The 11,639-nt window shown below is 32.9% G+C and overlaps 1 protein-coding gene across 1 annotated transcript; it reads right to left on the bottom strand.

Moving 5' to 3' along the window:
* Nucleotides 1-3,641: 3,641 nt before the first annotated feature.
* LOC117106623 lies at nucleotides 3,642-8,725 on the bottom strand. The gene is made up of 3 exons (XM_033248016.1): nucleotides 8,053-8,725; nucleotides 7,164-7,301; nucleotides 3,642-3,985 (listed from the first exon to the last, which is right to left on the bottom strand). The coding sequence occupies exons 1-3, from the start codon at nucleotides 8,466-8,468 to the stop codon at nucleotides 3,850-3,852; spliced, it is 690 nt and encodes a 229-aa protein (XP_033103907.1). The 5' UTR covers nucleotides 8,469-8,725; the 3' UTR covers nucleotides 3,642-3,849.
* Nucleotides 8,726-11,639: the final 2,914 nt, after the last annotated feature.

Here is an 11,639-nt window from a genome sequence, read left to right as displayed (position 1 = left end):
TCTGTTGGACATGTCGGACCCCTTTTCGGCAAAACTCTGGAACCATCATTGGACTTGCAGTGAAAATTTAATTTTTTTCAATGTGCTTGCAAAGAAATTCACACACAGCTTTGGTACCACATTACAGTCAGTTTTATTATCACTCTTTCCAGATGTTCGTCATCAGGTTGTAAAAACAAGGGGTTTTCTAGCCAAAACTAGTAGGCAAATCACACAGTAGGATTTTTAATTTATTTTGCAGGGCATATATATTTATAGGATATGGGATAGGTGTCCCATAATCTGAATAGGATTCGGAATGTCCCAAAAGCACGGTACCCCTATATTAGAAGGGATCTATTGTAAGCATGCTTCATTGAATAATTCCGTTGTACTGAAGTTGCCTAACAAAGATAACAACGCCGCATCCTGTTGCATCACATCAATACAGTGATATCAATAGGTCTATAAGTATAGCCCTCAGAAACACAGTAACCAAATAGGGCCTTCTACAGGAAACATGGTTGACAGGGGGAAGTCCTTATGGTTATCTATGGACAAGGTAAAGATAGTCATACATGCATGATCCACTCCTGACGAGGAGGAAGCTGAGTCACAAGTTCACATGAACACTAAAGTTTGCCAGGTTCAAAATAAATACTATATTTTATATAGTCAACTTATTAGGTATATATAATTATTAATTATTATATACCACATACATAGATTATAGGTATCTGATTGGCTATTCCCCTGAAAAAAATATACTTTTTTGATCTGTTGCATGGAACAAACTGTAGGCCACACCTTCCCCTCATGAGCAGTCAATATTTGTATGCTCTGTTGTATACACACCACCATTGGACAAATTTATATTTCAATTTTTTGTAAAGAGGTGTAATTAGACGATAAGGTACTGCTCCTGCGGAATGTTGGTATTTAAGTACAAACAATGGTTGAGGTTGACAGAGATTTGAAAACACTTTGAAACAAAACTATGTTTTATGGGTTATTCATTTTTTCCTCATTTCCAACATGGTAGAAAAAAATTTTAAGGGGAGGAGTGTCATCAATGATTATAAATTGGATAAACCCCTAATAATCAATTCAGGAATCTGTACAAATTACATACAAGTGAAACCAAATTTCAAGGCCCACTTGTTTTTAGACATGTGTCTCCACTATCATCAGGTCTCACTCACCTATATAGGATCTGTGCACTCACAAACCAAAAAATATGAATGGATAGAAACACAGGGAACTAAGAAACACTCTTGACTTCATGAAGTTAGAAAAATTTAGAACAATAAAAGCATTTCAGTTGAATGGATGCTGTATAAAAATGAAAACTTGACTGCCTTTGTTCAACTGTTATAATCACTATAATGGTTACTTACATGTAATTTGTACTAAGTATCAGTAAAGTCGATAATAGATTTTCTGGTTCGAAAGTATATTGAACCTCCCTCAGGCAATCCACATTATTCAAAACTTAAACAGTAACAAAGAATTGTAGCCAAGTTCATTTAATAATATGAATACAGCGCTGCTAACAAATCTGTTACAACTTGATATTTAATAGATAAATCTGCTGCACAGTAGCAACACTGATGTTACAAAATGTGAACGGCTCAAGCAAAACCAACATTTTCAATTTTTGCACCAATAAAATAAGATATATTGAAGAACATTTCTGCAAAAAAATATCAATCGCTAAATGCAACTGAAAAATATTAAAATGATTTTTAAAATATAAATCCTAATAATGAACTATTAATTTTGGAAGCTGTTTTCTCAAAACCTACAGTACATGGCTAAATAAACAATGAATTTAATATTCATAAGCTTCACTAATACGAAACTTAACCAATTTCCATCAAATAAGCACTGTTTATGCAGAATTTAAAAATAACAAAAACTCAATTTTGAATTTTTCTGACAAATGGTGGGTTTTCGCTAGAGCTGGTCACAACTATTAAATTAATGGTGAGTAAACAAGATGTAGAATATAGAAAGCAGGATACAACAGAAATATTTTTCCCAAAAAGATAAATTTATGAGATCCCAAAGAAATTAAAACAGGTGTTTTAAATAAACCAGTCACTTTCCTTCAGTTCGAGTTCTATGAATCATTCTTCAGAAAAACATGAAATATGTGGACATTATATGGTTTTAGGATAAATATATCTTTTTTTGTAATTCTATTACATAGGTATTATCCTCTTGGTTTTACTGATTAATATACTGTACTGTGCTTAAATATCACTAATTGCCATACTGTTAAGTATAGTCAATGTCAAGTATGCCCATGGGTGTAATGTTATCCTTAATTGAGTAGCCTACCCTTGGTACATCATCAATCTACATTATGTTGCCAGAGGAGATGCAGCATGTTAGGTGACATTGCAATCATGGATGATGTTTCAATACTTCCATGATATCATCCTTGTGATGCAATGTCTTTGTTTGATTCCCAATGACTTCCACTGGCACGTTCTACACATCCACGCCAGTCCCATGTGTAATAAAATATAGCTAGCACATCTTAATAGCCATTTATTAAAGGTATTGTCTAATGCAAAAAACCAAACAAAAAACCCAAAAAATAATTCTGAAATTAAGTTGCTCATTTCCAAGTAACATAAAAAAAATTATCAACTTGAACATAGAAATTAGTGTACTTAAAAAATGCTTACCATAATTTTATAGCGAAAAAATTACAGAAACTTCAGTTATTGGAAGTGTTTTATTATTTTTATCATCATCATCCCATCTATTGCTTAAAGGGGCGAGTGGATATTATCATTATCCAGTATAAAAATTAGGGAGCAAAATGAGCAAAGTAATAATTTCAAAATTATTATGATGATTTTTTTTTTGTCATTTTCAGAGGATAATACACCTTTACTGTAAGTCTCAATGAATACGGGATAAGCTCGTCTACACAGACAGGAGATCAATATTTTAATGTGAATAATTCACAAGGAGGTAAATGGTTATAAAGTTTTTTTGATATAATGTATATGAAAAGTAATTTTGGAATGATGGATATGTCTTTTCCTTATATCAGGGGTGGTGCAAGAATTTACCTGATATGGTCCTTAATAGAGTGATCCATGTAATGAAGTCCCCAGAAACTTTCAAAAGTGTATTTAATTGATTTTAGAGTTTAATAATATGTAAAAGCACATATAATATTTTCGTACCCCTGATGAATTGTGTATTTCACCCTGATGGAGAGCCAGCTCTCCGAGAAGGGAGGGGGGGGGGCGCACCACTGGTGCCACCTGTGTTATAGCCTGAAGGACCCTTTAAGTCAACAATGCTGGTTTTGTTGTAGTACTTTCAATTAAAGGTCAATAAAATTTAATAAATCAAACAAGTGCATCCCATAATTACCAATTAATGTGAAATAAAATTCATTGCTACTAGTTTCACGTCCCTACCCTCATCATATTTTGGAGCCTCAAGTAATAATTTAACATTTTTCAAAAAACACAATCTTTTTTCCATTAAAAAATTAAAATAATGATTGTCAAAATCTAAAATGCAGTGGAAACATAAATAGCAGAATATTATTTTAAAGATTCCTTTTGCTTCTTTTATAAAAAAAAACAATTTTCATTATTTACCAGCCTGTTTACCACCAGTATAGAAATAGATAGTGAACAGCAATTAGTAAATACCCTTACCAAAAAAATAATTTCAAATCCAAGATGTGAAACCAACAATTAATTTTATTTGACCTAATGCAAAGAATGAATGATTATTTAGTTCCTACATGTACAATTCTATATTAATCCCATGCTTTAGTGTAACTTTTATAACTATTATTACGAATTATAAATTTCTTCATAATTAACAACAATACTATAGAACACAATTTAGCAACTTACGATACATGCAGCCGCCCTCTCCATTTAGGCGTGACCATCCATGACAGCATTTGTATTTGGTAACATAATTGCTCTCATAAACCATACGATAAGATGTGTAATATGCAGTCCTGTATATATTATAAGAAAAAAAAAGTGTTTTCAATCAACTATAATATTCAAGAAGTTAATAACCTGAGCAGGGGGAATAGGCTAGTTTTGGTCTGGGGGAGATCTGGGGGGATCTTGGGGGCTGTCTCTCCATTAATCAAGCTGTCTCTTATACACATCTAGATGTGTATAAGAGACAGATCTGGGGGAGGGGGTTGAGAAATGACCTGGGGTACAAAAATTAAGAATGCAGAGCTAAATCCCTACTCCAACTTAATGGTCATTTTTAGTACTTTAAAACACCAACCTATAACTAATTACCCCCACCCCCACACCCCAGCCTATGCCAATGCTGGGTAGTATTGAAAAAAAACTATTAATTGTAATAATAAATGAAAAGTAATTAGCTCTACAGTATACATATTGATGAATTCAGATTTGTAGGCCTACTATGATTTTATGAAAATATGAAATACTGATGTATCAAGAAAAAATAAGTATATCATTTATGTCAGTCAGATGAAATTCAATAATTAATCATAAAATTTATGAATGTTCAGTTGGGATATTTATTTCAATGAATATTAATATCAATTAATAATGATTTATTTATTTATTTTTTTTTTTTTTCATTTTTAAGAGAGAACAAAATATGTATTTTCTGAGATCCCCTAATCCCTTTCCCTCCCCTAGTGGGCCTACCGTACTATATATAAAAATATATATTTTTATATACATTTTATATACATTTTTATATATATTTTTATATTTAAAATTATGATTAACTCCTCCCCGTAGCTTATGTTCTGTAGTCTCATGACTACAAAGGTGTATGATGAAAAAATGGTGACCTGAAAAGCTAAAAATAGACTTACAAAAGTTAGGTGTCAATTTCTGTTTAGTATCAATAACACTAAATACAAAAATCTCATTAAAATAGGCATGCTGAAAAATTTTAACAGACAGGTGCCCTTTCTGGCCTCTCTTCTAGATAACCAGGACCCATTAGGCTGGTCAATTAGCTGATGCTTTATCTCGAGCCTAAATAAATATTATAATTATTTTACATAATCTAGAACTCTTGTTACATCATTATTAGAATAGAAAAAAACATATCATATCCGTACCGTATTTGCAGTAGGCGTGCCTATGTAATACCCTCAATAATACAGTAAAAGTAGAATTAATAATAAAATAATAATTTTCCACATTTGTAAAGTGTGTAAAGTTGAGAACATTTTGAGCCTGAAATTTGCAAAAAAATAAGAACATGGAGCCTGGGAAAATTTTACTGGTTCTAATAAAACCATAATTAAAGGGATAGTAAATTAAATCCCAAAATAATACCAGGAGGTAATATTCCTGTTAAGGAAGTGAACTTGGTCAGTATGCGCTATATCAAACATCTAATTGGTTTTGATCATAGACCTCATTCTGAAAGCTCTTCCGAATTTATCACCCACTTCCAACAGCCATAATTAATCAAATTCACCACATTGTTTGGCTGTTCAATGGTCTTTAGTATATTTTGAGATTACATCACTTAGGTTAATATAAACCCAGACCAACCTCACTCCCTTCTCTATAAACACTATCCATACACTTTTTTTTTATTTTATAAGAACACTGAGGCTGAAATTGCTTAAAAATTAAGAACAAAATAAATAAAACAAATTGAGGCTGAGGTAAAATGTCAAATGTGATTTTTATTTTTAAAGACTAGAAAAACCAACAAATCGTCGCTCACATCACGAACTAACACAATTAAATTCAATTGTGTTAGTTCGTGAAATAAAAAAAGCGCGTCAAAATACGCGCTGCTGTCATTAAGGACTTTTTGTGTGGTAAAGAATACAAAATTGCTTGACAACCAATACGCGCTCGTTTTGACGCGCTACTGTGATTTCACGAACTAACACAATCTACTTTGATTGTGTTAGTTCGTGATGTGAGCGATGAAATATCTGTACCTTATGTGTGGACGCGACTATGTAAAACAGTAGGCCTACAGTAGGTGTACTGTAATTTTGGGCCATTTTTACTGGGGCATTTTTTCTGGGGCCTATTTTTCAGGGGCCATTTTTTCAGGGGCCACTTTTTCAGGGGCCACTTTTTTTAACCTACATTCTAGTACAGTGTATAATGCTGTACAATAATAATTTTTTTTATATTTGAAAATAAGAACAAAATAATAACATTTTGAGCCTGAAGTCAGCCAAAAAATAAGAACACTGCAAAATTTTCCTGGTTTAAAAAAAAAGAAAGAAATTGTATTACCTCTTTCAATAAACCTTTCGGTGCTTACTCGAGTATAATAAAATTAATAAACAACTGACTGTTATTACAGCACTAACAATACTTCGGGTTCTAGATGTATGGTACCACTGTAACATTGTAAGTTACAATAATTTTGTAACAACATAATTTATTAATAGGCCTATTTAAGTGCCGCTTCTAAAAAGCACCTTCCTGGCTAACAATATACGTTATAATAATGTTGCAGTTTAGTGATAAAAACTGTATTTTAACGTTATTATTCATTCGAGGACGTTATAAAAATATTTTGTTTGCTGGGTTGCAAATAAATGCCATACTGAGGCCTCCAAAACTTATATGGTGCTTGTTATTTACTGTAGGCCAATTAATGGTCACATTCTAGCAGTAAAATTTACAACAGGTACGCTGAGTAAAAAAAACTGTAAGTTTTAAATTAGATTAACAAATTATTTCAAGTCAGATGAGACTAAAAAGTTGTTGAAATCATACTACAGTAAATTACAAAATCACAAGGCCAGACAGTTGGTTTTACTTTTTGACCTATGCTATAGGCCCTACTGTATTCATTTGAAAAAGCAAAGAAAAATCATTACTGTAGTAATATATTGCTTAGGCCTAAGCCTACACCTACTAAACTGTTTTGTAGGGCATGTCATACATAGGTAACATTAACAACTCCCTGGTTGCCTACCATTTTCCAACGAAGTCATGCTTTGCAAAGTGGAGAAACACTAGATTTTACGTATCGTAACTCAATACCCTACTGTACATACTTCCGTTTTAATTAGGTCCATTAATCAAGAAATTAATTAGATTAGTGGAATGCCCACTTTCGGTAGGGAGTGTAGGGCATTCGAAATAGACAGTTTACATACACAGTCCCCAATGGCTTAACAGTGAGTACGCGGAACGAATGCTTACCTGCGTTCGTATCCCACACACCAGTTCGCACTGTAGCCACAGTTTGGTCGCCAAACTTTGACGGTACGTGTAAATGCCCGGACGCATGGCCTCCGATGTCCGACCATTGCTACCTCCTGATAAGGACACACGTTTGCCCTGAAAATGGAAAGCAAAAATCGGCAATTATATTTAGATAACTTGTAATTAATAATTAAGAATTCTGTGCATTTGAATATAATAATCTCCTACCAAGCACGAGCAAGAGCAAGGGTTCTATGCAAGGATACACTGTCGTCATACCGCTCTCTCCACCAATCATATTCAACAATGTATGGAAGTTAGGAAAGTTTCAGTAGCAAATGAAAACAAGCGCAAGTTTAAAGGCAACGAAGTCAGGATACAATTCTCTCTGATGTTTTGGTATTTTATTAACATTTGCATGATTGCGAGAGAGAGAGAGATGTATTTATATACAGTATATATAATTATCAATTAGCCTATGTTATCTTTATAAAACATGCATGTTGGTCGCCGATTATTGCATCCCTGTGATCCATCAAAATAACATATATCTTTGATTGCATCCATGATTTGACGTTGTTGAATATATTGCCACCGATATTTATGATAGATGGAATAGTGTAAAATATTAATTTTATTTGTAACAATTTGGTTAATCTGGTATTGATTGGTCTGCGCAGGGGATTTTGTTAGACTAACAGAGTTCTGTTTATAGACCGTCTTCCAGCCCAGAAGCCAACTTGAATGACTTAAGCTGTAGCGTGCGACGCAAACAATAGCACTGAAAACAAGCATTCTTTCATTGTAAAGTGATATAATGGGATTTACTCTGACAGTGGAAAGAATAAATATGCTGACAGCACCAATCAAGAGGTATAAAACTTACATTCCAGGTTGAAGACTTCCCGATGAATGGCCTCCAGAAATAGTATTTCTAGGGGAGGAGACACCTACGTTGTAACCCTGACTAGAACCCCCATAACCAGGGTTTACATTGTACGCAGGATTTTGTGGGGCCGCGGGTTGGTACGGCTGGTTAACTGGGGAATAAGCATTACCACCGCTGTATCCTGGATTATATCCGAGTCCAGTATTTGTCTGGGGTGGGGAATAGTCGCCGTAAGTCCTGCTGCCAGCGCTGTCTGGCTGGGTATACGTTCCCGTAGATCCACTTTTCATTTCTGCATACTGATAATGCTGCTGGTATTGTTGATACGCTTCGCGCTGCTCGTATGTTATTCCAAATACTTGGGAATTCAGCTCTAAAAGTAACACAACAATTAGTGTTAACTTTCCAAACATGTTGATTCCAATGAGATAAATATTAACTCCTAAAAAATCCACGGTCGATATCACAAAAAAAATAAAGAAAATGCCAACTCAATCAAAGTAATGAAAATTCCCAAATGGTAGGGAACTTTCTTTTATATTCCAAACAATTTCAGTATCCGAGAAATTAAAATCCACTATTCGTATTAAATTTTACAATGCAGAGGCAGCACAAACGGAGCCAAACGCAGACTGCTCGCAATGAGTTCTGCACTATCAATGCACTCCTGTTCAACTTTTATCTTAAAGCTAACTAGGAATAAGAGAGAGGGCGTACTTACATGTCAGAACTTTGCTAAGTTTCAGTGACGTCAGATGAAGGAATTTTCATTTATCAGTCGTTTCAAAATATGAAATGTTAACTGAATGTAATGTGTAGGTAGTAGCAAGGGCGGGTTCGGACACGGCTTCCTTAAATTTTGTAAACAATATCGAAAATGAAAAAAAAAAAAAAATCTGAACGTGCCATTTCCGGCCATCAGAGGTGTCATAATAATAGAATTTCGTATCTCAGCCTAAAACATGTTGGAGCCGAGGTGATCTGGACCCTCCATCTCTAAAATCATTACCTATTCAAGTGAAGTTTGAACATTCAATGCTGTGGTTATCTCATAATTTATGACAGACATTACAACTTATTAAGTACCATATTTTAAATACTACCGAATTTATTCGAAACTATTTTATATGATAGTATACAATAACATATTTTGATGGAAATGTTTTTTATTTATACATTACAGGAAAATTTAAAAAGGGCGTTTATTTCAGTAATATACATAAGCCTATCCATTTTACACCCAAAAAAATGCCTCAAGGCATTTCTTTCGAATAAATATATTATTGAGTTTCAGATTTTATCAAGTTCTGTGAATTCAATTATGTGTAATTTTGAAAAATCTAAGAAGTTTATGTCTTTGAATTTTGTAATGATTTTTTGGGGGATTTTTTTTTTGGCTAAAAATTGTTATTATATTATTGTCTAATATTTTTTAGCATAAAGATACATTCAAATCGAACATTGGTATAAAAATATACAAAAAATATTTTTTAAAAAAGCTTGGAATTAACTATCAGAAATAATAACAGTATTGCATAGACGATTATAAAAAAAAATATAAAATGTAAAATGTTAATTATATTATTTACGAAAGTAAGTAAAGATTTTAATATGCTTAGGATGGATTATTGTAACAGTCACGGCCTAAAGAAGATGTACTTATATTTGATTGTTGAATAAATGACCATTGGTCAACAAAAAAAACCCTATGGTGACCACGGAGAACTGACTGTTATACTACTGTATTGGAGGTGGTGACGCATGTATATAGCCAATAGAGGGCATACTTTATATTATCACAATTATGATAAGCAAGTACAGTCACTGAGAGAACATCAATTCGTATTTCTATTACAAGTAGCCAGTGATGGCGCCAGGATTTGCCCGACGGGGGATCCGAGGTCCCCAACGCCATGGTGGGGGTGGGCGGACGTCGCTCAAAATCTCTCGAAAGTATTCCAGGGGCGAAGCCCCGAAAAATATGGCAATTTAGGGGGTTTCAAAGGCTTATTTAATCGATTTTGGAGTAATTATATGTAGAAAATAAATACATTTTTTTTACTATTTTATTTATGTTGTGTCCTCCATCTGGATGTTTTTAGCAAAACTGTAAATAAGGAAACAAAATTGTATTTTTTCCGCCCTTTCTTTGACGATCTTTTAAAAATAAGTTCGTGTAACAGGGTATAAAAAAATTCTCGCCTTATCCGAGAAAACTTGGTTCTATCAACCGAACACTGGACGAGGAGCGGCTGGATGTTAAGGATTGGTGCATCTGTCGTCATGAATACTCCCTTCGAATTTATTCAGGTGATTCTTAAATAGATGTTTAAGCTAGTGTGTGCTCTATAAAATCGAACACACACTAAACATCTTTTTTAAAAATGATTTATATATGATCAAACATATGAATTTGTAGGCGCTCTTTAGTAGCGCGCTAGCATAAACTGATAAAACCATTCTAAGAAAACCCTGAAGTGATATATTATTTTTCTACTAATTACAACTGACTGTATTGTGATTTATTTTACAATTTATATGATTTAGAGATTAATTGTTAGTTCTTTTGATTTCAAGTGGTGTACAGTATTTAAGTGTTTTTTTCTTTCATTGTCATTTTTATAAATAGTAAACTTGGTGCTATAATTCATTTTGTTTTCCTCAAAATATACTTTCAAAACACATGTTCGCAATAAGAATACAGTAGGTTTCAGATTTATACGGGTAATTTTAATGTATGTATTTGTTGCAATTATATTGAAATGCTTCCTTCTGATGGTTTAATTTCTATAAATGATAGAAATCAAATATTTCAATCACTTAGAATGAACTTTGCAATGTATCCATGATTTCAGTGACTGAATTTTATTGTAATATGTCTCTGATTTGAATTGTTATTGGTTCCTACAACTCATGAATATAATAATATTTAGAAATATGAATTTTTTGTTTTTAGACAGTGCTATTTGCCTTATGAGTTGAAATGTAATTATAAGTTAAATACAAAATATACTGTAATTAATGTATTTAATCTGTATGTTTGTTGTTAGAAATAAATCTGTAATAATGTTAAAAAAAAAAGTACACTTGTCCATGCATTTATTGTTGGTGTTCCCCCTATTTACAAAATGGACTGTGCCAAGTCTGTTTCGCTCAGTTCGCACAAGTCTGACCTTGGAATGATAGGCTATAAAAAGCAACAATTTATTTGTTCTGTTAGGTGCTGTTTTTGGCTCTTACAAATTCATATGCCAAATTGCTGTTTTTATGTATCGCTTATCGCATAATACCTCTCCACATCAGCAATCTTTATACAAGAGCATCCAAACGTCATCCATATAATACAAGATTTTCTATTAAAAATTATCTTTTAGTACTCCGTGCACATCAATCAGTCGTTTTTCTGTCCTTTTTGGGGTCAGATTTTTTTTTTTTTTTTAAATAAGCACACATTGATAGTTTTAAATACAACCTTGTCTCTGTTATTTGTATTCTTTCTCTTTCTTTCATTACTATAGGATTAATACTTGTGTCCAGATAAGGTCATGTATTTCATATGCTGTATCACATATCATATCGTATTT

Source organism: Anneissia japonica, unplaced genomic scaffold (genome assembly GCF_011630105.1).
Source record: "Anneissia japonica isolate Jap-2015-1 unplaced genomic scaffold, ASM1163010v1 scaffold1306_len716249_cov185, whole genome shotgun sequence".
Lineage (NCBI taxonomy): Eukaryota > Metazoa > Echinodermata > Crinoidea > Comatulida > Comatulidae > Anneissia > Anneissia japonica.
The sequence above is the reverse complement of the archived record's forward strand: the minus strand, read 5'-3'. Positions and strand labels throughout refer to the sequence as shown.

Excerpts from the sequence above, each read along its gene's own strand:
- LOC117106623 (XM_033248016.1), bottom strand. The coding sequence starts at position 8,468 with ATGTTTGGAAAGTTAACACTAATTGTTGTGTTACTTTTAGAGCTGAAT. Across the intron at positions 7,302-8,052 it reads GGAAGTCTTCAACCTGGAAT|GGCAAACGTGTGTCCTTATC; the intron begins GTAAGTTTTATA and ends TTCCATTTTCAG. Across the intron at positions 3,986-7,163 it reads TGTGTGGGATACGAACGCAG|GACTGCATATTACACATCTT; the intron begins GTAAGCATTCGT and ends TAATATATACAG.